This window comes from Rhinichthys klamathensis, unplaced genomic scaffold, assembly GCF_029890125.1.
Source record: "Rhinichthys klamathensis goyatoka isolate OS25496 unplaced genomic scaffold, OSU_Roscu_1.1 h1tg000909l_1, whole genome shotgun sequence".
Taxonomy (NCBI): Eukaryota; Metazoa; Chordata; class Actinopteri; order Cypriniformes; family Leuciscidae; genus Rhinichthys; species Rhinichthys klamathensis.
Genome location: NW_026607254.1, coordinates 168478 through 194600, shown reverse-complemented (window position 1 = coordinate 194600; position 26123 = coordinate 168478). Strand labels below are relative to the sequence as shown.

The 26123-nt window shown below is 38.5% G+C and overlaps 1 protein-coding gene across 1 annotated transcript in view; it reads right to left on the bottom strand.

Annotated features, from left to right (window-relative positions):
* Positions 1–723: 723 nt before the first annotated feature.
* The window catches only part of efnb3b (ephrin-B3b), a 107093-nt gene continuing 81693 nt past the window's right edge, over positions 724–26123 (bottom strand). Inside the window, exons 3-5 of the mRNA XM_056244105.1 lie at positions 12162–12254; positions 10616–10684; positions 724–3677 (exon numbers count right to left, since the gene is read on the bottom strand). Of these exons, the coding sequence (XP_056100080.1) occupies positions 3256–3677; positions 10616–10684; positions 12162–12254 (584 nt within the window). The 3' untranslated portion in view covers positions 724–3255. The remainder of the gene's footprint in view (positions 3678–10615; positions 10685–12161; positions 12255–26123) is intronic.

Genomic DNA, 26123 nt, shown 5'->3' with positions numbered 1-26123 from the left:
TGAGAGACAAATATTGAAGCTTCCTAGGCAGATTGAAAACAGTAACAGATTGTTCAAGTCCCAACGTCACAAATCACATCTGCAAAATAAGACCCCTAACATATTTGGGTATGAATGGCTTGTTATTATGTGCGTGTGTATGCGGTGTATTTCTTAGCGATAACATTCTTTTACACGCATACAAAACACACAGTGACAATGGCAGTGAAAAAGAACACAATTTGTACTCCTAAGGCCAGAAACATATTTTACGCAAGTATGCAAACACGGATGCTAATGCCTGGTCAACACATTGAACAAACGTGAACGATGTTTTCAGACTAGCATACTAGCTTACTACTCTTACTATGGAGCCCTGCTCATTACATGCACAACAAGTGGCCGTGAATTTAGAATTTCTTCCCATGACTTATTCCTTTTGAGGCCATGTTTTATTAATTTGCATCATTTTTAATTAAATTGTGGTCACAATATTAATCAGATATTTTGTTTGTCGTTCCATATAGCTCATTTTTCTCTGCTAATTAGCTAAAGCTAGAAAAAGTCTGCACTCATAATAGTAGCTTATTAGTATGCCATTTTGAATTTCAGAAGAAATAGTGCAGACTATATGATATAACCAGCTTAGTGAGATTGGCTGCGTCCGAAAATCGCATAATCTCTTGAATAGGTACTTATTTTGAATAAGTAAGTATGTCACAGCCGCTAAAAAAGTATGAATGTGTGTAGTATGAATGTAATGGATGTATCACATTCGCTATGTTGTCATTATCATGTGACCTACAGCGTCAGTTGCGTCGCTTCACTGCCATTCATAAATCCTCTCCTGTGGCCTCATGGGATGGTAAAGTGAATTAGGAAGAAGTAGGTCATCCGTGAACTTTTTGCCTACTCTTTTACGAGTACTGTGAATTCTGACATACTACTTTGGTCACATACTGTTTTTCATCTACTATATAGAAGGGAAGTATGCAATTTCGGATGCAGCCATTGTTTCCCAAACTATTGATCTGCCGTGACAGAGAAAACCGACTGTAGAAGAAGACTAGTTTATGCTAATACTTGCTATAGCGCCCACACTGGCCACATTGAGAATGCAATTGAATTCCGATACATTTAAAATCACTTAATAATTGAGTTCTGACACATTTCGGGGATGCAACGACGTGCTAGAAGCGTTTGCATTCACACACTTGCATAGAGTATGTTGCAGGCCTAAGAGAGAGATTTTCATTGGCACTAACTGAGATAAACACACAGCTAGTTACAAAGCTGCAATGATTGTGTGTGTGTGAGAGAGAAAGAGAAAGGCAAAGAGAGGAGAGAAAGAGAATGCGAACGAACAATGCTAATCACGGCGTTTGTTGAGGTAACCAGCATATACGCCCAATCAGAATGGCTTTTGATTGAGTGTGTGTGTGTGTGATGAAAATCTCTTTACAAGAGCTTTTCTGTGTGCCATGGCCATTGAGTCGATCTCCGTGTGTGTGTGTGTGTGTGTGTCCGAACACGTCTACATTAAATTGAGACGAGCCCGCAGATACTCAAGAATTTGAAATGAGTCTAGAAATATTTCCACTTCACTTCATGTGAACAAAAAAGAGCACTGTGTGTCTGTAAAAGAGTAATTCTGTGTGTCCATCTATCCTGTTGTCCATCTGAGAGAATGAGTTCCTTTCTTCCCCTCATCTGTCTCTTTGTACCTCAGAAGACCACCGAGCCCAGATCTGCCTCTTCCACAGTTTCAGACGAGTTTAATAAAAACCTCTCTCTCTCTCTCTCTCTCTCTCTTTCCTCCTTTAAGCATCTTTCAACTTTTCTTCTCTTCCTCCACCTCCCCCTCCCCTATTTTTTTCTTTTAATGTGATTCTTCCATAGTTTCACAGTCGTTCTAGAAGTTTCCTCGCTCGTGCGTTTGCTTTCCCAACAGGCGGTGTTCGCATTCTTTTCTTTTTATTTCACCCCCCTACCAATTCTTGCCTCCTCTCTGGGTTTTTTTCCCTTATTTCCAAGCGTCTTTAAAAATAATAATAAAAAAAGCGTTCTCGGGATTGTTCTACCTCAACACATTCACAAACGAGGTCTAGCTTCAAAACTACATCAGAGTACAAGGAGCTATAAAAATATATGTGTAGAACGGAGGAGACTCCAGGGAAAGAGGAAAACGAGGGGGAACCAAACAAACTTGGTTTCTGCAACAAAATGAAAAGCATTAAATTAATTTACAACTCAAAAAGGGAAAGAAACAAGGTCAGCATGTCATAAAAAAATAGGAAAACAAAAATTAGGCCTAGCAAACTGTAACTTTACATGGAAAAAAAAATCTAAAAATTATTTTACGCAGTATTCATATATAATTATAATCTATGTGTTGAAAGCGATAAAAAAACTTTTTTGATGTTCGCTCATATTTTTGTGTTTTGGTTTTGAAACAGTCTAACAAACACACGCGCCCTTGCTCACGCTAACACTGTACTCAATCACACACTCATCCACGCACAAAAACACTTGCGAGTTGTATTGAAGCCCGCCGGTCGCAACGCGTGCGACTGCAGTGTTGGAATATTTATCCTACACACTCACAAAATACACACGTTATTAAAATATACAAGATTCTCCACGCCACTACAACTCCACCAATCAAACACATGGGTCCTAGATCACGTGACTGCAGCCCTGTGTGACGATTGGCTGAATTAATGGCCCCTCCCCCATCACGAAGGAGTTTAATACAAACTAGACTGCTATTTGTGAGTAGATGTAGCATTCGAAGTCAGAGTTCACGTGTTGTCTTTGTAGGTTTGGACAAGTTTTCCTTTTCTTTTTTTCTTTTTTGTGTTTTTATAGTCTGTTTTTTGCAAGTACATCAGAAAAAGTTTTGATGCTTGTGCTCCAGAACGCCCCCCATAAAAGGAGTCTATGTTTTTTCAGTTGGGCTGAATCACTCCAGGAGGTTTTCTCGAGCTTTAAGAACTTTTCCCCATGTGGGACGTTAGAGAGAGGGAGGCCCTCACAACAGGACATCCTCTCTCTCTCAACAAAAGGCCGAAGTTGGGGGGAGTGACGAGGGATGATAACACACACACAGACACACTCCACCAGGAATGGTTAGTGTGTCGGAGAAATGCGTGTAAAGGTAAAAGGATCTACGGGGATGCAGACTGTAGGGGGCGGGGCTTGTGGGGCGTGGCTTAGGTAGTCGTTTAAGGTGGGTGTGGTCTTGGCGGATGTTGTCGGTAAGGTCGTCTCCGGTTCTCATACTTTATAGTAGATGTTGGCAGGACTCTGAGGAGGCATCTCCTGTACGATGTAGACCGGATGGCCGTAGTCCCCGCTCACTTTCTCGTAGTGCGGGCAGTAGGCGGAGTCAGAAGTCCGCAGCGGGATGATGATGTCGCTAGGCTCGGAGCCATTGTTGTTGCCGCCTCCTACGCCCCCACCGCAGCCCCGCTTGGGCGAGGTCAGGGAGGACAGGGAGAGGGGAGGGTGGTGCGATTCTGAATGCTTGGCATGTCGGCGCCGGTAGCACACCACGCAGATCACGGCGGTCACGAGCAGGAGGAAGGCCGAACCGCCGGCCGCACCTGCGATAACAGCGATGTTGGAGGGAGGGAGGGGGCCGTTTTCTCCACCGGGACTTCTGGGAGGAATTCGGGGATGTGTGTTGTTTCCAGCACCTGCAAAACAAAGTGAAGAATTTGATCAATTCCAGATATATAGGGCCCTATTTTAACGATTGAAGCGCATGGTCTAAGTGCACTTAGGGCGAGTCCGAATCCACTTTTGCTAGTTTAACGACGGGAAAAATGGTCTGCGCGCCCAGCGCATGGTCTAAAAGGGTTGTCCCTATTCTCTTAATGAGTAATGTTTTGGGCTTTACATGCAATAGACCAATCAGAGTCTTATCTCCTATTCCCTTTAAAAGCCAGTTGCGTTCGCGCCATGGCGGATTCGCTATTTACATGGAGGAATTTTCCAGCAGAAAGACTGAACGCTTCTCTAGCGAGGAAACGGATCTGCTCGTGCTTGAGGTTAAAGCGCGTGAGCAGACCATCTACGGGACAAAGTACGCGCGTTGTGGATCCGCCTATAGGTGCATATTACTAACACGCTCTTTAAATAACGGGAAAAAATTTGCGCCATTGACTTTAGACCAGGTTTTTGTTGGTCAATGGCGCAGTCTATTTCAGTTTCCTCAAAATAGCAATGCGCCAAGCCAACAATGCGCCTGAACACACCTCGTTTTCAGACCAGCACGCCCATGGGCGCACAAATGGGCACAAATGCATTTGCTATTTAAACAACTTGGCGCAGGACGTGAAAATGATAACTGCGTTGGGCTGAAACTAGCAAAAATCACTTGCGTCGCGCCTGGCGCTGCATTGCGCCGGGTGTATGATAAAGCCCATATGACACTCCATATATATGCGACCTGCTCCATCATTTTTAATCGTTATGACTCAGTAATAAATGATTTAGAGATATAATAATTTAAATGGTGGCTGTCATAAAAAATAGTTTTCGAAAAAAAACAACTCTTTTTTTTAAAGCATTTTTGAATAGAGGTTAGAGATTTATTCTAACGACTACCATCCAAATTAATACTATCATTCAACAAGGACACATTCAATTGATCAAAAGTGACAGTAAAGACTTTTATGCTATTACAAAAGATTTCTGTTTCAACTAAATGCTGTTCTTTTGAACTTTTCTGCATTTTATATAAAAAAAAAAAAAAAAAAAAAAAACGTACATGGTTTCTATTCAACGGTACATTGCTAACAGGTAAAAAATAAGTAAAAAATAAAATGCATGTATTTAATATTTATGATTTTATTGATAAGCTTTTTTTAGCTAACTAACAAGCTATGGATTGGACACTGAATTAGTTTCAGCAGTGCAGCAATCTGTCACACCACATTTAAGTGACAAAACAACATTTATGCTCTGAATATCATGATAAAAAGGGCAGTTTGAAAAGAACAGATCAAAAATGACCTATTTTCATGCAACTTCCAGCAAAATGATGGAAGTCACATATTGCTTCCTTGAACAAACTTCACATAAGCCCCTTAAATTGACGGCCCAATTGGCTATATAGTTTTCTGAAGTTCAGTGCTTTTTGTCAGGGAAACTTTCTGGATCGCATTTGGTGATGACACCCATTAGTGAGATGACCACCTTTAACTTGTTCCCGTATTGGAGCGTGGACTCAGAGAAGTGCCCTCTGACACTTACATGAGTATTAGTCTGATGTAGCGGGTTCATTAGCGCAGCCACATCCTGCCCTCCGGCATCGCCTATCTCCAACTCGCCATCTGATGGGCTAGTTAATGACTTTAACCAATCAAATGGAACAAATTAAACGGGACCAGTCATCTAACCCCTTGATTGGCTTGTTCATGTCCTTAACAGATCAGACTGAACCAATTAGAGCCCTCCGTGTTCACTCAAACTGTCAGAAATCTGAATAAAGTTGGAGGATGTTGTAAAGTACTGGACTTTTCTCTGAACTCGCTGACCAGTGACTCAGATCACAGTGAGTCAAGGTGGATTGGGTTTCCGCAAACATGCGCGTTTTGGCACGTGTAAACCTGTGGTCAGCCGCTGTGGTCTGGCAATGGAGACGTGGACCACAATCATCAGACCGTTGAGTTGAAAAAATGTGTATTTGGATACAGCATTCAGTCCTGTTCACATCAAGTATGAAATGCAGAAGTGACACAAATGCCAGACAAAAGGTCTATTCACATGGAGAGTAAACTGGGAAAACCTCCCATAATCAGGCAAAGTTGTGTCTCCAGTAGGAATAGTTTCATAGAAGTGCTCTGTTTTTTAATTCAAAGTTGTTGTTTTTAGTGAATATCCATGCTGAATATTTCCTCTGTGTGAATAGGCCTTTACAGTACTTGCAGACGAGGCTTCGCCATGAATTATTCTTAATACAGCAACGTTTTTTTTTTTTTTGCTGCTGCTGCTGCTGAAAGTTGTTTATCGTTACATTTCTTTTTTTGCCCTAAAAGCTGTTAAACACTCAGAGGACACACCAGGGAGCAGCAGCTCTAAATGTTCTCTTAAAAAACATAATAAATAACCTTTTTTTTTCTACACATGGAAACATGAGCTGTGGTTTATGGGCGGCAGCTTTGCACACACCGGAATCGAGTATTTAGCCTCTTCTATGAACAACAGCTGAGAGAGCATTTTAATAGATGTGGGATCTATGAGGCTATATTAGTCATTTATCTTTACATAACGGGATTATGGCGTGTGGGAGGCATTTCGCAGGGGAAATGAAAGCCAATCTAAACGCTGTGGCTTGATTGGGCTCTTTAAGATGAAGAACCTGAGCGAGTACAAAACCTCACAATAGAGATGTGCTAGATAACCACCTCATGGTCATTCTCAAAGGTCAACTGGCTTACTATATAAAGACTTTATTGCTTGGTTTCACAGACAAGGCTAAAGCCTAGTCTCAGACTAAAATGCATGTTTGAGCTGTCTTACTTGCACTGACATATCTTAACCCTCTGATGGTCTTCAAAAAAAAGTCACACTCGTGGTCTTCGGGGTCTATTGGACCCCAGACAACAACATTTAATTTTGTAACCGAACAATATATATTTTTTTAACAAATATAATTTAACTCTGTTTATTAATGTTTTTACTCAACATTTGTGCTGTTTTTGGAGAATTTATGAATTTTTTTTAAATTTCTATAAATAAATAAATAAATATTTAATTAAATAGGATTTTTACAAAAAAACAGCATTTTATCTTAAATAAACTTTATAAAAGACCCAGATTTCTAACTTTCATTCCTGGGGATACCATGGATAATTTTACAAGGTTTAATGTAAGATTTTTGCCCATTTTTTGGAAAATACAGGTTAAAATTTGTAATAAATCACTTTAACCACTAGATGGCTATAGAGCTCCATTATATGCTATTTGCTATTTGAATTACTGAAAGAAATAGTTTCTAAAGTTGGATTCAGTTGGATTCATATCTAAATATTATAAAATCACAATTATAACAAAAATAAAATAATTTTTGTCAAAATTTAGCATTTTTTGTACTGAAAAAACACTATGCATGGTAAACCGCATTACTTCTGCAGACAGGGTTGGAGCAGGTTTGGCACTTCACTGTTGTTGTTGTTGTTGTGTGTGTGTGTGTACATTTTATTTTTATTTTTATGTGTACAGTGTCACCAATTTATTTTTGTGGTGGTTCTTCATTTTGTATGATTTTATTTGACAAATTATAAGACTTTTTATAGCCTTACAAATGTATTCCTGTGTGTGTGTGTTTGTGTGTTTGTGTGTGTGTGTGTGTGTGTATGTGTGTGTGCGCACATTTTCAATGCGTCTAAGTGTTACCAATTTATTTTTCTGGTGGTTCTGCATTTTAGATTATTTTATTTTACAAATGATAAGAGAACAGTTTTTATAGTCTGTATGTATTCCTGTATAAATGTATTCCTCTTTATGTGTGTGTTTGTGTGTGTGTGTGTGCGCCTGTGGTGAGCATGATAATTTTGGATTGTGGATGTTTTTTGCATTGTTGGAAGTGTGCCACTTTATTTCTGTCATTTCTGTCTATGTGTTCTACGTTGTTTCTGATTTTGATGGTGTTATTTTGTCTATTTTGATTGCGGGGTCCAATAGACCCCGAAGACCACGAGTGTGACTATTTTTGTCACGCCAACATAAAAACAGATATCATTAAATTTTTTTTTTTTTTTTGTAGATCTAGAAAGTGTTGAGAGCCGTAGAAAGTTTCAAACCATTTGGACAAAGAGAACATTTTTTTTAATTTGAGCAAAAGTCATTTGGGGTCCAATAGACCCCTAAGACCATCAGAGGGTTAAAATATGTCAGAGCCTTTGTTTTGTCTCAAGGTGCACATCAGTAATATATTTTTTTTTAAGGAACATTTATAAAAACTACTTAAATGGCCTAGTCCTGGCTTAGTCTAAGCCCTGTCTGTGAAACCAGGCCTTTAAAGAGAAAAAAACCTGTAGGAGTTTCAGTTTCTTTTTTTTGTATGTCCAAGCTGCTGTTTTGACACATAGCCTGTCAAGCTTCAACATGGAAAAAGAGCTAAATGAATGTAAACATGTGACTTGGGAGGTATATTCAAAGTCTTCTGAAGACATATGATAGCTTTGAGCTTTAATTTAAGGGGTTTTTGGAATGGAAATCTTGCCCTCCATCACCACGTCATGTTTGGTTGCAATTTGGTAACATCACATTAGCTTGAAATGGCAACTGAAATAAATTTTCTTAGAATAAATACTTCTGGCTTCTTGATTGCAACATTTGAAACATGCATTTTCCGGAAAGCTGCTTTGAAACAATATGTACTGTATTGTGAAAAGTTTTTAAATCAATTGAAATTGTGGTGATCACACAAATCATGTGTATGGCTTCAAAAGACAAGAAATATAGGAGTTGTATGGACTATTTTCATGTTATTTTTGACAGCCTGTATTGTATACTTTTAGTGTATGTATGTTTAGTAATTGCCAATTTGAAGTTTCAGTTTCATCAACAAAAAAAATCTAATTTTGTGTTTCACAGAATAAAGATTTGTTATTTTGGTGGTGAACCTTTCCTTTACGAAGGCTCACTATAGCTCACTGGCAATGGGAAAGACAGATTGGAAAGGTACAGCAAGGTTTGATTACACACACACACACTTTAAATACAAGACATGGAACAAATGACCATTGTGCTGAGTTAGCTGGACATGGCTGATGTTTCAGTGCGTGTATATGTGTGTGTGCAGTTGTGATCTCTACGGGAGACAATGAGAGCCCCTGCCGAGCGAGGGAATGGTCGGAAATACAGGGATCTGTCTGCAGGCGCTCTCAATTGGCCCATCATTATTCTTGACACAATTCTCTCGTTTTCTCTCTCCATCCCTCACTCCTTTCCTCCACCTCCACCTTCGCTCCATGTCTTTATGACTGTCCGTGTTATTTGTGCTCCTAATGACCTTCAGCCCCCAAACCCACCTATACACTCCTCCACTCCAACTGATGATAGACAGACAGACAGAGAGAGAGATAGATAGATAGATAGATAGATAGATAGATAGATAGATAGATAGATAGATAGATAGATAGATAGATAGAACGACAGATAGAACGACAGATAGAACGACAGAACGATAGATAGATAGATAGATAGATAGATAGATAGATAGATAGATAGATAGATAGATAGATAGATAGATAGATAGATAGATAGATAGAATGACAGACAAATAGATAGATAGATAGATAGAACGATAGATAGATAGATAGATAGATAGATAGATAGATAGATAGATAGATAGATAGATAGATAGATAGATAGATAGATAGATAGATAGATAGATAGATAGATAGATAGATAGAACGACAGATAGATAGAACGACAGATAGATAGATAGATAGATAGATAGATAGATAGATAGATAGATAGATAGATAGATAGATAGATAGATAGATAGATAGATAGATAGATAGATAGATAGATAGATAGAATGATAGACAGATAGATAGATAGATAGATAGATAGATAGATAGATAGATAGATAGATAGATAGATAGATAGATAGATAGATAGAACGATAGACAGATAGATAGATAGATAGATAGATAGATAGATAGATAGATAGATAGATAGATAGATAGATAGATAGATAGATAGATAGATAGATAGATAGATAGATAGATAGATAGATAGATAGATAGAATGACAGACAAATAGATAGAACGACAGATAGATAGATAGATAGATAGATAGATAGATAGATAGATAGATAGATAGATAGATAGATAGGATGATAGACAGATAGATAGATAGAACGATAGACAGATAGATAGATAGATAGATAGATAGATAGATAGATAGATAGACAGACAGACAGACAGACAGACAGACAGACAGATAGATAGATAGATAGATAGATAGATAGATAGATAGATAGATAGATAGATAGATAGAGACAGATAGATAGATAGATAGATAGATAGATAGATAGATAGATAGATAGATAGATAGATAGATAGATAGATAGATAGATAGATAGATAGATAGATAGGAAACTAAAAAACAGAATAAGACACGAGGCCCCATTCTTGTGCTCCCAAATGTCATACAAGTGCAAACAAAGAGTGTGAGTAATTCTCTCATTCTATCATAATACACTAATCATCCTCCTCTCCCTCCCATTCTCTGTGTCTTTCTTCCTCTCAGGACCAACTAAACCCAAGCCGCTAAACTAATGGCATTAATACGTCTCCGAAACGATGGCTCTCTCCTCCTCTCATCCTTTATCCTTCCCTGAGCGGCCATTACCTCCACCGCATTCTGCCTCCGGTTTACAGCTCAGGCCTCCGTGGAAGAGCAGGACGGGGGGAAACAGGGGGAATGTGAGGAGGAGAGAACAAACAGAAGGGTGGAATATATCAAAAAGAACCCGCGCGCCAAGACGCCTGTTTCTCTCTATCCATCTGTCGCTTCCTTCCCTTGTTCCTTTGGTTAGTTCTGTTCTTTTATTAATGTTGTGTCTGTTTGGGATGAGCCGTATCCTCATGATACTGAAGGCAGCTGTGCTTACCTGGATTTGGGTTGTTGATGCGGCCCGCGGGGTCGGGTTTGGGAGATTTGGCCGGCAGACCATATTGACCTATGGAAAAACCATTGAGAAAGAGTTTAGTAATAATAATGATTCAGAAATTGTAGTAGCATTTCACAGTATTACTGTGTTTACTGTATTTTTGATCAGATAAATGCAGCCTTGGTGAGCATAAGACACTTCTTTCAAAAAACATTTAAAAAATCTAGTCTTTTGACCAGTGGTGTATAAATCAACTCTATTCAAGTTGACACTAATTCATATGCAAAGATGTTTACCAATCATCAAGAAGGCTATTTGCATAAGTCTTAAAGGTACAGTAGCAAAGACGACCTGATTATTTCTAAAGGTCACAGAGAGGGTCCAGAAGGTCCTGTACATCTAAATTACAACTTTAGGGAAGATAATAAATAGTAAAAAAAATGGTAAATGGACTGCATTTATATAGCGCTTTCACAGACCCAATGGCCACCAAAGCGCTTTACATTTTGCCTCACATTCACCCATTCACTCACTCACTCATACACCGGTGTCAGCCATGCAAGGCGCCATCCAGCTCGGCGGGAGCAGCCGGGGTTAGGTGTCTTGCTCATGGACACCTCGACACTTGGTCAGGTGGAACCGGGGATTGAACCACCAACCTTCCGGTTTGTAGACAACCTACATGAACCACTGAGCCACTGCCGCCCCAAAAGTGTAAAAGTGCAGAGTGTGAGTAAAAAAAAGCAGAGTAAAAGTGCAGAGTGTGGTCCCTTTAAGACGTATCACACCATAATGTTGCTGTTGAGGGGCTACCACTGAGGTTACAAACACTTCAGACAGCAGACAGACATTTCATTCACTCACACACACACACACACACACACACACACAGAGTCATCTCTGAGCTTATGGCGAGCTGTCACACTTGTCAAAATGCCATGACAGTCTGTGTGTGTGCAGGCACATCTCATCAGATATCTCCAACCGAAACGGCTTTTATTTAGATGACAAACAAAACAGACGTGACCTTTCAGCCACGAAGCAGATAACAACTACAGTGAGAGAGCAAGAGGGAAAAGGGGAAACAGAACGGGATTTTTAAGTAAAGTCAGTAATGTTTCTGGGGGAAAAAACATATGATTTATAGCCAAAAAAAAAAAATAATAATAAAAAAGAAAATTTGTCATAGCTATGTTGAATCCTCTTTCATTCAACAGTGTAGTGTGATAGGCATGACTGATAAATAACTCTAAACTAAACAGACACGAGTGTGTGTGTGTGTGTGTGTACAGTTACGGCTCGTGGAGTTGTGTCCACAGTCTGTTGGGATTCACTTACCGCTGTTGTCCTGAGTTTAATAATAAAAACTAACAAGGGTACGACAGAGTTTGTGTTTGTGTGTAAACAACAGCTATTGGTCACGAGCGTGGTCATCTGTGCCACTGAGAGAAACGCAAATCCAGCATCCGTAACTGTTTCAGGCGAACAACCCCCTGGCTTTGTCTGCCGATACGCTCCCAAGAGTGTGTGTGTGTGTGTTACTCACTCTGTCCCACTTTCAGCACCACCTTCATGCCCTGTGTAGCACAAACTCCTCCTCTCATGCTCTCCAGCCCCTGACGCGTCCCGTCCGATGTGGCTGTGAAAGAAAAGAAGAGATTTTATTATTTTTATATCATACACACAGCAATAAATCAACCATTCAAAAAGTGACTTCTTAATGTTTTTATTTAGTCTTTTATGACATTTTCTCAAGTAAAAAAAAAATATATATATATATATATATACACAGAAATGTATTTTTTAAAAAGCGATAAATATTTGAAATGCAACACTACATACAATATTTAGCATTGTTTTCATAGATTGCATCTTGAATATGTCTATTTTTTTACAAGTGTATTTGTGTCTTACTGCAATAGCAGATTTTTTCACTTGTTTTAAACCTGTTTTTTACTTGAAACTAGTAACAAAATCTGTCACTTGTATTAACTTGTATTAAAGATACGAACATTCTCTGAACACAAGTCTTAATATCTTATGCAGTGTTGCTTCTCAAGTACATTTATCTCATTTTAAGGGGATTTTTTTTTCAGTCTGAACTGATACTTCCACAAATATATCCAGAGATGTTCTACATATAACATATAAAATAGATAGCATCAGAACCCACTAGTTATTTAGAATTTAAAATGGTATTCTTAATCCAAGTTTGAGTGAAAATGTGGCAGTCTCTTCAAATGATGCGTCAAGACAGATGTTAAAAATAGCAGGGGTTTTCCCGCAGATTAATTTTTGTCCCGCCAAAGCTTTATCTGGTAATCTAATGTGATATCTGAGATAACTGCTGTACTTGTGATGTCGGGATTTTATTTATAAGCTTAAGGCGTTGTGCTCTGGTTGTATAAAGCACATTTTGACAAATTTTCATCTGAGGATTGTATGCATACTGAAAATGTACCCAATGTGCACTGCGCATACAACCTGTGTGCTACACAAACATATCTACAACAGACTCTCAGACACTGTAGTAATAGTTCCCACTGACACACATATATTAGATCTAATGTGGATTAACACATAGAAATGTCACTCTGCATCATGGTGCTGCTCTAATGAGGCCTAATTTCCGGTCCCAGAGGAGGTCATTTAACTTCCTAAAACGCCTCAAACTGCATCCATCACTCACACACACACACAAACCCGCTCGACCGAGGGACTCTTTTCACTTCCTCCAGAACGCTGACGGGATTTTGAGAAATGATATTATGGACCTGCAGTAAGTAGGCCAGCGATGACCGGTCCTGATGGGAAGTGGGCTACAGGTGATGTTGTGTGAGATGCATGTGGGCTGAAGTGAGCTAAGAGAAGACAATGGCTGGGTACATGTGGGCCAGACGCACGGCCCAAAGACAGGACAGGACAGCTTGTCCTCGGTAATAAGCAGGGTTCTAAATTAACACCCGCCAACCCGCCAAATGCGGGTTAAAATTCATTTTGGCGGGTGTTAATAAAAACTTACTTGCCAGTTTGGCCGGTGATGCATAAGGTTCTGTTCTCGGTCATTTATCCCCCTGGCAGTACTTCCTACATTTCCCATAAACACTGTGCCGTAATGCTACGTGATGACGTTTCATACGCCCATTGGCTGCGCGCAGTTTGCAGTGAAACCAGCGCGAGAACTGATCATGGAAACAAACGGAGCGTACGCGTCCATCCACCAGAAAACACAAGGAAGATGAAGAACGAGCCAGAGCAGGGAGCAGACTGAAAGAGGAGGGAGCTAGTAAAGTAGCTAAAGTAAAAAGTTAAGATTAAACTAAATGCGGCGGTGGTTGGGACAGACTTCTGGGTTTAAATTTAAATGTCGTTTAACGAGAGATAGCCTACGTTATTTTTTTTAAGTTTAAGGTTTTTGTCATTATTTCTTACAAGCTTATACATTAGGCAATAGCCTATAGGCCTACACAACAAGCTTACTATATATCTTAAGGTTTTCTTTTAGTTGAAAACATTAAACAATATGTGTAAACAAAATATATAAACAACAAAAGCATTTAAGCTCAGGCAGCGCAAACGGGGAAAAAAGCGGAAAAAAAAAGCAGACTGGGCAGTTATCGTACAGAACGTAGTCAGCATACTCGAATCAGCATATGATTATCGTGTTTATATTGTTTCACGTTCATGTTGAGAAAAACAATAATATCCACATGCTCGAGTGAGAAAATGCAGAGACGCGCGCGCGTGTGTGTGTGCAAAGTGAAGTAACAGCACTTTGCGTTTTCTGTTCTTAAACCTGTCTCCCTCAACGAAACTTAAAGGAAGCAAATGTCAAAATCATTTTGCTACCAGAAGATATCGGGGTACAGCTGCTGACCTGCAGTCGTTAATGCAGTGATGGACAGCTGCTTCCTCAGTCGACTGCTGTTTCTTTGGATTTCATGTGATTTCTCATTGTGGTGGTGATATTATGATAATAATTAATAATTAATAATTGATTAAACGTAATTCCATTTTGTAATAGGCTATCATTTTCATCTAAGTAATTCCAAACTTCGCGAGGCAGACAACGACATTATGTGATCAAAAACACAATCCACTTGTTAAATGCTCCACCCAGTGCATTTAATTATAACTGCGAAAAAAAATTGAAGAAAAAAAGTATTAGTATTAGTATTTTATTTTTTTAATAATAATTACAGAGCGAAAATTCGAATATTCGTGCACATCCCTAATAGAGATAGATCCCAAACTTGAAATGAAATGTTTGCACTTTCTGTCTTGTATTGTAGTTTATATGTGTTTTTCATGCCAACAATGTTAATAAAATTATCAAATGCATTCAGTGGCACTCATAATTTCTCTTATTTTCACCGGAAAAAAATTGGCTAGTGGAAATTCTAAATGGCTGGTAACTTTAGAAAGTTACCAGCCACATTGGCTGGTGATCAAAAAAGTTAATTTAGAACCCTGGTAATAAGGTCTGGCCATCTTAAATGAGAGAGAGAGAAATAATGACCTGATGTAAGTGAGAGTGCCAGATCTTATTTACTGAAGGATGGAGAGAGAGAGAGAGAGAGAGAGAGAGAGAGAGAGAGAGAGAGAGAGAGAGAGAGAGAGAGAGAGAGAGAGAGAGAGAGAGAGAGAGAGAGAGAGAGAGAGAGAGAGAGAGAGAGAGAGAGAGAGAGAGAGAGAGAGAGAGAGAGAGAGAGAGAGAGAGAGAGAGAGAGAGAGAGAGAGAGAGAGAGAGAGAGAGAGAGTGAAATGGAGGTCAGACACACCTCTGTCCTTCATGTGAATAATATTTTAGTGTCTTCCGATTCATTCATTTATTTCATATATCACTCTCTGTCAGTCTCAAGTGGACTTTTTGAACAATTTTGTCTGTTTCTGAAAGAAATACCCCAGGGCAGCAAAATAACATTCCTACCAATGACCGATGGAGGGTGTGAAGAAAAGAGACCTTCACACTTTCATCTCACACTCTCAGCCTCACCGAAAGACTGCAGAGTGTGTTTGCACAGGGGAGTAGATAAAACAATAATGATAGAAAGATACATAGAACGATTCAGCGATAGAACGATATATACAATGATAGACAGAATAGCAGATCAATAAATAGAACGATAGATAGATAGATAGTTGGATAGATAGATACAGACAGACAGATAGATAGGTGGATGGATAGATAGATAGATAGATAGATAGATAGATAGATAGATAGATAGATAGATAGATAGATAGATAGATAGATAGATAGATAGATAGATAGATAGATAGATAGATAGATAGATAGACAGACAGACATCAGGAAGGTCAAGGTTAACTGTAACCCTAAAACATCTAGATATTCTGAGACGAAAGATGGAGAGAGAGAGACATTGATGGTCTGTGACAAGCTGTTGCTGATGTGATTGAGAATAGAGATGATAGGAGGTGACGGAAAGACAAAATGTGTGAGCGGACAACAGAAAAGAAAGTTTAAGAAAGAGTGGAAAGAGAGAGAGAGAGAGGGAATGTGAATGTGGCTCTTCCCTGTAAGGTGAGGCACTGAAAGCGCTTGGAGCAGAGAAAAAGAAAAGAGGAGAAACAAAAGACAAACAAGAACAATACTTGTAAGTAAAGCTGAACCTTTGGCTCTCCTTTAAAGATAAATGAAACACAGAGAGAGAGATAAAGAGGTAAAAATGGGATGAGAGAGGCTGATGGAAGCACGAGGACGAGAGAGGGAGATAGAAAGAATAAAGTAAAGACAGGATGAGTAATTGAGACTATGATCGGCAGTGATGGCGGGATGAGGAGAAATGGAGGTCGGAGTGGCAGAGGAACACCATTCTCCAAGTCTCATAAAACAGGAATAGAAAGAAACGAAGGGCAGAAGTCATGAAGAAACATCGCAGTCTTTTGTTCTTAATGACTGTGTGTATTTTATTTACCTCAGTGTGTGTATTTCTCCACGATAAGAGGAAAACATTTGAGGAAAGACAGTAGCAGCTGCATGTCACAAAGATTCAAGAGAGAGGAACTGATAAAAAAGAATGACGTGTAAAGGCCAGAAGAGCAATTTAGTGAACAAAACAAGGAACAAATGTGTGTGTGTGTGCGCATCTCCCACGCATGTGTTTATGTAAAGGGGTTCTGGGATGCCTCTTGTCGCACTAATGATGGTGATAAAGCGCAAGTCAGTCAGACGTGTGTGTTATGTGTGGGCGTTATCCCACGGCTATTATTGTGTGTGAGTGTGTTTATGAGAATTAGTGAGAGACTGTGTGTGTGTGTGTGTGTGTGTGTGTGTGTGTGTGTGTGTGTGTGTGTGTGTGTGTGTGTGTGTGTGTGTGTGTGTGTGTGTGTGTGTGTGTGTGTGTGTGTGTGTGTGTGTGTGTGTGTGTGTGTGTGTGTGTGTTGCATGCATGTTAGATATATTTTTCACGGCAGAGTGCAAATCATCATAAATATTCAAATCTGCGAGTTAAAGGAATATTTTGGAATATTTCTCAACTGTTGATTACCATAAACAAGCATTTTAAACCTCATAAATGAACATGCGTGTAAAAATTACATTTTAATTTTTTCACCCTCATTACATTACATATATATGCATCTTTTTTTTTCATGCAACATAAAAGAAGAGCGTTCGCAGAGTGTTCACGCTGCTCTTGCTCATACAGTGAAAAATTACCATATCAGCATCATAAAAGTACTTCATATGACTATTTTTAAGTCTTCTGAATCCATAGATTTCGTGTTAAATACATAACATTTTAATATTAATTTAAATATTTGCAGCAAATCCAGTGTTGTTATTGTTGACAAACTAAAACTATAAAAAATTATTTTTGTCAATTGAAATAAAGCTAAAAGAAAAGAAAATTAAAATATTAGATGGAAAAAAAAAGATTAAATGCTAAATTAATAAAACTAAAACTGAAATAAATATGCATTATAAATATAAATATAAAAAATAATAATGACAAAAGCACAAACTAAAAATAAAACAACTAAACGAAAACTGGAAATATGATATTAAAGCTAATTCAAAATATGAATAACAACAAATAATTCAAAAAAGACACACTTGAAATCTCATGAATATTCATGTGTATTGAAATATGGCACATGAAGACGTATCACAACAGCTTTGACATCAGGGATTGATTATAATGTGTCTTGAAACAGTTTTGAATATGCAAATATTTAAATCACACTGATGGGATTTAGGAGCTATGGCAGAAATTAAGCTTTTCAATCAATACTTAAATTAGGATCTTTTCCTCACACAAAGCTATTGAATGTTTCTGTTTCCTCTCGCCCACTTCCATTCAAACTATATATATACACTCACCGGCCACTTTATTAGGTAGACCTGTCCAACTGCTCGTTAACACTTAATTTCTAAGCAGCCAATCACATGGCGGCAACTCAGTGCATTTAGGCATGTAGACATGGTCAAGACAATCTCCTGCAGTTCAAACCGAGCATCAGTATGGGGAAGAAAGGTGATTTGAGTGACTTTGAACGTGGCATGATTGTTGGTGCCAGAAGGGCTGGTCTGAGTATTTCAGAAACTGCTAATCTACTGGGATTTTCACGCACAACCATCTCTAGGGTTTACAGAGAATGGTCCGAAAAAGAAAAAACATCCAGTGAGCGGCAGTTCTGTGGGCGGAAATGCCTTGTTGATGCCAGAGGTCAGAGGAGAATGACCAGACTGGTTCGAGCTGATAGAAGGGCAACAGTGACTGAAATAACCACTCGTTACAACCGAGGTATGCAGCAAAGCATTTGTGAAGCCACAACACGCACAACCTTGAGGCGGATGGGCTACAACAGCAGAAGACTCCACCGGGTACCACTCATCTCCACTACAAATAGGAAAAAGAGGCTACAATTTGCAAGAGCTCACCAAAATTGAACAGTTGAAGACTGGAAAAATGTTGCCTGGTCTGATGAGTCTCGATTTCTGTTGAGACATTCAGATGTTAGAGTCAGAATTTGGCGTAAACAGAATGAGAACATGGAACCATCATGCCTTGTTACCACTGTGCAGGCTGGTGGTGGTGGTGTAATGGTGTGGGGGATGTTTTCCTGGCACACTTTAGGCCCCTTAGTGCCAATTGGGCATCGTTTAAATGCCACGGCCTACCTGAGCATTGTTTCTGACCATGTCCATCCCTTTATGGCCACCATGTACCCATCCTCTGATGGCTACTTCCACCATGTCACAACGCTCTAATCATTTCAAATTGGTTTCTTGAACATGACAATGAGTTCACTGTACTAAAATGGCCTCCACAGTCACCAGATCTCAACCCAATAGAGCATCTTTGGGATGTGGTGGAACGGGAGATTCGCATCATGGATGTGCAGCCGACAAATCTGCGGCAACTGTGTGATGCCATCATGTCAATATGGACCAAACTCCCTGAGGAATGCTTCCAGCACCTTGTTGAATCTATGCCACGAAGAATTGAGCCAGTTCTGAAGGCAAAAGGGGGTCCAACCCGTTACTAGCATGGGGTACCTAATAAAGTGGCCGGTGAGTGTATATATATAGAGAGAGAGAGAGAGAGAGAGAGAGAGAGAGAGAGAGAGAGAGAGAATCACGTTTTTTTTGTTGTTGTTTCAAATAGAGATCATGATTCTGAACAGACAACTAACAAAATAAGGAGTAATTTAATTTAATTAATTCAATAATTCACCTGAGGTTCTGACAAAATGTTAATTACTGCAGTCTATTTAAAATGTTTAATTAATCTGAATGACTTACTTTTTTAAAAGTCGGTTTCGGTTTAAATGAATGATTCAACGCCTTCACACGTTCCGTTACTGGATGAATCAGCGTTTTTTACAGTCACTTGTCGCCACCTACTGGTGTAACAATGTAATGATACAATCGTTATTTGAAGCGCCAACAGGGGATTTACTGTATTTTGGTAGACATCATTGTTTACATCCGAACTATAAACTTTTATTCCAGTACTTCTGTTGATCATTTAAATTATTGTAAGACAGAAATAATGATAAAAGACGTGTTCGTGAAGCTGTTTCATACTTTACTGCTTTCTGCGCTGACACAGATTTGACTGTTCGCTGTGATCGTACTTGTCAAAGGTTTATTAGACATAGCCGAATCATTGCCATTTAGGAATGAGATCACGTATGTGTTTGAATCGAGATAGTGATCTTTTAACGATTAATCGGCTCTAATGTAGACTATATACAGCACTCACCTAAAGGATTATTAGGAACACCTGTTCAATTTCTCATTAATGCAATTATCTAATCAACCAATCACATGGGAGTTGCTTCAATGCATTTAGGGGTGTGGTCCTGGTCAAGACAATCTCCTGAACTCCAAACTGAATGTCAGAATGGGAAAGAAAGGTGATTTAAGCAATTTTGAGCGTGGCATGGTTGTTGGTGCCAGACGGGCCCGTCTGAGTATTTCACAATCTGCTCAGTTACTGGGATTTTCACGCACAACCATTTCTAGGGTTTACAAAGAATGGTGTGAAAAGGGAAAAACATCCAGTATGCGGCAGTCCTGTGGGCGAAAATGCCTTGTTGATGCTAGAGGTCAGAGGAGAATGGGCCGACTGATTCAAGCTGATAGAAGAGCAACTTTGACTGAAATAACCACTCGTTACAACCGAGGTATGCAGCAAAGCATTTGTGAAGCCACAACACGCACAACCTTGAGGCGGATGGGCTACAACAGCAGAAGACCCCACCGGGTACCACTCATCTCCACTACAAATAGGAAAAAAAGGCTACAATTTGCAAGAGCTCACCAAAATTGGACAGTTGAAGACTGGAAAAATGTTGCCTGGTCTGATGAGTCTCGATTTCTGTTGAGACATTCAGATGGTAGAGTCAGAATTTGGCGTAAACAGAACGAGAACATGGATCCATCATGCCTTGTTACCACTGTGCAGGCTGGTGGTGGTGGTGTAATGGTGTGGGGGATGTTTTCTTGGCACACTTTAGGCCCCTTAGTGCCAATTGGGCATCGTTTAAATGCCACGGCCTACCTGAGCATTGTTTCTGACCATGTCCATCCCTTTATGGCCACCATGTACCAAGGTTATTATAGTTTTACATTTTTAAATTAGTTTTTATTTTAATATCATTTCCAAATTTCCTATAAATTTCAGTTTAGTTTTAGTTAGTTTCATTAATGGTTTTGTTAGTTTTAGTTTAGTTTTTATTCTGTGAACACATTTCTATTTAGTTTTTATATATTTAGTTTCAGTTTTAGTTTTAGTTATATTATAGTTAATTATGGTTTAGCAGAGTTAATAGAACACTACCAGTTAAAGACATTTAATTCCAGCAGTTTAATGTTTGCAGTTTACAGTTAACTCTTGTGAAAAGCTCTTAAAAATAAAAATAAAATAGCCTAATTGTTCGAGGATGAACAAAAAACTAAACAAATGCAACTAAAAAGTAAAAATTAGTCATTCATACTCATTCATATTAAAAATGTAATCTTGTTAAATGTGGTGTATAAGAAAAAGAAGAAAATATGCATATGATTTTTATGATTAATCCTTTCAAACATTATTCTTGTATTGATCCATTTATACTTTTTGTCTTTTGCATATTTTAAAATTATATTCTCATAGTTATACTCGTATTCAAATGTTCTATTCAGACTAGACATTTAGTATACTTCTACTCTGACATGTGGACATCTATTCGTGGGCTAGACATGCTATTTGTTTTTTCCGTTTTCTGCTCAGTGTGGTAGCCTATCGTGTCTAATATGTGTGGTGGTATCTTGTTTAGTTTCACATGAGATTGTTATCTTACCTGGAATTAAGGTACAGCTGTATTTGCATAGAGTTTAGACATGATGGAAATATTTATTTGGCCATTTCTGCTTCTTAGGGCTGGTTCACACAGAAAGCGGTTTTACTTTGAAAAACGGAAAAAAATTTATTTTAACTTGAGTGTCGCGTTTTTAGAACGTCGCGTCATGCGCGAAACAATACAAAAGACGTGAGACTTGAGCGCAACGGTCATACATTGTAAAATAAAGTAGCGCGAAAGTAGTGGAATGGAAAAAAACGTATTTTCCGGTATAGGATGAGAGCTTATTAATTACGAAAACGATGATTTATTTTTACTAATTATTATCTTATTTCAGTTAGTTTTTCAGTAACTGTTGTTAGTTTTGTTTAGTTTTAGTTTCTCATTTATGTTGAAATTTCTATTTTATTTCAGTTTACGAAAATGTTTCTTGACCAATAGTTTTAGTCTTAGTTTCAGTTTTCGTTTACGAAAATAACCTTGCCATGTACCCATCCTCTGATGGCTACCTCCAGCAGGATAATGCACCATGTCACAAAGTTCGAATCATTTCAAATTGTTTTTTTTTTGAACATGACAAAGAGTTCACTGTACTAAAATGGGCCCCACAGTCACCAGATCTCAACCCAATAGAGCATCTTTGGGATGTGGTGGAACGGGAGCTTCGTGCCCTGGATGTGCATCCCACAAATCTCCATCAACTGCAAGATGCTATCCTATCAATATGGGCCAACATTTCTAAAGAATGCTTTCAGCACCTTGTTGAATCAATGCCACGTAGAATTAAGGCAGTTCTGAAGGCGAAAGGGGGTCAAACACAGTATTAGTATGGTGTTCCTAATAGTCCTTTAGGTGAGTGTATATATAAACACACTTTCCTGCTTGTTACAGACCGAGGAACAGATCAAAATGAATGATCTAGGCCAGGGGTTTTCAAACTTTTTGTGTGTGTGGACCACTATTTGTAATCAAGAATTTTCGCGGACCACCTCATAATACACATAATAAAATATGTCCACACACAGTCCTACCTGAATTAATCCACACCTCTAAATAGGCTAACTAGCACTAAAACTATAACTGGTCATCACATCAGTACAATAAGCTTGTTAAAGAAAGTTTACTGCACACAACGGCTGCCACAAATTTTATTTATTTATTTACTCAAGCGCCCGAGGGCATAATCAGGTTCATTTGAACAACAGGCTTATTTCCATAGCAATGGAGTATAAAATCTATACAGTAATAAGAACACTTGGATATAGTCAAAACCTTTGGCGATTTTAGGGGATTAACGTAAGTCCTCAAAAAGTAGGCTTGAGTTTGTCCACTTAACAGCACATCCGCAAAACATTTCAGAAACACGAGATCAAGAAACTAACATTAACTGGAAATTAAAATAATAACAGGCCTTATTCATTCCATTTATAAACATTTCGTTTCATATAGGCCTAAACTGCCTATAAAGGCTATGCATGTGATGTGATAATGAGAACATATTTGCCTCTGCCCTATACACATTTAATGAAAACACAGTAGGCCTAACGTTACTCCAGGTTAAAAATAAAAAAAAGTTGGCAAAAGGAAAAGCCATTGGAGTCTATTTGCCAGCCCAATATGAACGTAATATCCTCCTTTGTCACCCTCCACATCTTTCCCTTCCTCTTTGTATCGTCTGTCTAATATAGGCCTATATTAAAAACAAACAACTAAATAAATGCTAACCTAACCTGTTGCTATCCACCGATCCATGTTGTGGTTCTGACGACGACACTGAGCTTGAACGTCACGGCCGAGCGCCACTAGCCTATTTTAGTAATCACACAATAACTTGACAATTTAATTTACATTTTATATAAATATAGGCCTACATATTCTTTTTACTTTTTTATGGGAATTTCCTGGTAAAATGAAGGTAAAAAAAAATTATTTTATATTTTATTTTGCCTTTTCACGGACCACCTGCAGTACCCTCACGGACCACTAGTGGTCCGCGGACCACAGTTTGGGAATCGCTGATCTAGGCAATCAGCAAAGTTTCACAGATGCTGTCCATAGACAATGAGGAGTAAATAACCCCTAATCTTCCATTAAAAGCACCCAAATCTCAAAACATCCATTATTGAGCTGTAAAACGTGAAGTTAGAACGCAGTGTGTGAGTGTGAAATACAGTACGAGTTTTTGTTTAGTTTTTTCTCAGTACAGTACTGAACCAAGAGAGATTTGCACTGCTGTCCTCGGCCAACTATTTCCACCTTTGGCTCACACTTCATATTTCCTGAAACTAAATAAGACTCGATAAATCACCAGCAACACATTGGTATGGTTGATTTAAGCCATTAACGAAGCCCTCATAAGCAATTAAGAGAGTGCCGACAGCTAAAAGAGAGAAGGACGGTAGAATTTACTAAAAAAAAAGAAAAAAAAGAAAAGTGCTATTAGACTCAGCGCCGTCACGAAATCATAATGTTTTCCATTAACTTTAAAAGCAGGAGAAACGCCGCAATGTTCTTGCGAGGCACAATTTATGCCGTTCTCCACCAAAACAACATCAATTTAAGAGGGAAAATGGCTGCTGATGTCGAAATGATGGCACTTCTCTTAATGTGTCTGAGCACTCTGATTGGTCAGTTTATGACGTTCACAGAAGAGGCACAAGAGACAAGGTTTCGCTGTAGACGACTTTCACCCTGACGTGTCTGACAAGACTGCGATGTCATTATAAATAGCTCCGTGTGAGTGTATGATAAAGAGCTGCGTTTGAAAGCCTACAGGCTAACATGAGATTGTGTGTGTGTGTGTGCGAGCAGGACAGATTAAGGAGCCTCTTGAGGTACGTATACGAGTATATCACACTGACAGTCTTGGCAATGGTGCATAATTGCAGCTCATAATGTCCCAGATGATCACACACACACTCACAGTAACACTAGAATACACTCGTCAAATGCAAACATGTTTAAAACATAAATGACATATGAGAGTGTATATATAATCTACTCCCAAAACACACACACACACACACAGGAATTCTGGGCCCCTTGACTGTATATTGAGCTGAGCCTCAACAAAATGTAAGGACAATACATGTGCTCTAATGTAATTTTCTGATCCCATCAATAATAAAGTATTACAAAACTGAATATTCCTCTTGGGAGACGACGGATTGAAATATTAAAAAAAGCTCAGTTTGTGAATGAAATATTTAAGGAGTGTTGCTGGTTCAATAGAAGTTCGAGTGACAGCATTTGTGGTATAATTACCACACAATAAATAAATAAATAAATAACTGACTTCGCACTTTTTGAATTTTTAAAAGCATTTTACACTACTGTTCAAAAGTAGGAGTCAGTAGGAGTTTTTTTTTTCTGTAAGAAAGAAAAACATTTCTTTTTAATAATTGTATTCAGCGAGTAGCCTAACAGTAAATACTTTTACATTGTTACAAAAATATATTTCAAATAAATGCACTTTTGTAACTTTATATTCATCAAAGAATCCTTAAAACAATGTATCAGCAAAATATTTTTTAAAAAATGCAGTTTTTAATTTAGTTTTAGTAATATTTTGAACTGGCTTTTATTTTTATACTTTTAGTTTTTTATGTTAATTTTAGTTTAATTTCTGGTAATTTCATTAAGTGCTTTTATAATTTTTTTAAATATTGCTATTTAGGTTTAATTTATTTTTATTTCCATTTAATTTAGGTTTTTATTTATTTCCAGATAATCATTTGAATGCTTCAACTTAAACTTGTTTGAGTTTATTGCCATGGCAACATTTCTCATTTTCGTTTAGTTTCAGTTTTTCCAACTGATATTTATATTTAATTTTATTTCAGCATCATTTCAATTAACAGAAATGTTTTTAATAGGTTTAGTTTTAGTTAACAATAATAAACCTTGTAGGGACTAGTGGAAAACATTGTTTGTGGTCATCAACATTATGGCCGTGCTGTTAAGATGCTTTGTGTCGATCGGATCACAAGTGGACGACGCTAAATACAGGTGTAAACGGGGTCTAAAACTTTTTGAGCTTGTCCACTTTCGACCACTTCCAGAGGTAGTCGAAAACACATTCGACCGGATTGCTTTCGTAATGTGATCGAATGTGTTCAAACAGCCACAAAAGACCGTCTTCTCTCCGTCTACTGACCTAACACGTAACATTATGGGAAGCGCTGGCCAGACGGGATTTACACTTTGGCTGGAGACCCAAATTTTGTATGAAGATGAAAAACGTACCAAGCACAATGTTCTCTCACCATTCCTGATTTCTAACACACACTCACAGCGTTCGGCTGGTCTTGCGGCTGTCAGAGCAGAAACTGAAGCTGAGGCTCTCTGTGTGTTTTTCCATCGTCTCCGGTCGTGTTCACATGTAAATTACACAAGCTTATTTCGTCCATTAGATCGAAAGATCTGAATAAGCCCACACATTTACCCGCCCATAGACCCTCCCCTCGAAGACATCAGGACAGAAGTGGTTGAAAGTGGACAAAAGAGACGGATTAAAACACCAGGTGTAAACGGGAATGTCTCCCTCGTCCACTTGTGATCCGATCGACCAAAACGCATCTTAAAGGGATACTCCACTTTTTTTGGAAATAGGCTCATTTTACAACTCCCCCAGAGTTAAACTGTTGAGTTTTACTGTTTTTGAATCCATTCAGCCGATCTCCGGTTCTGGCGGTAC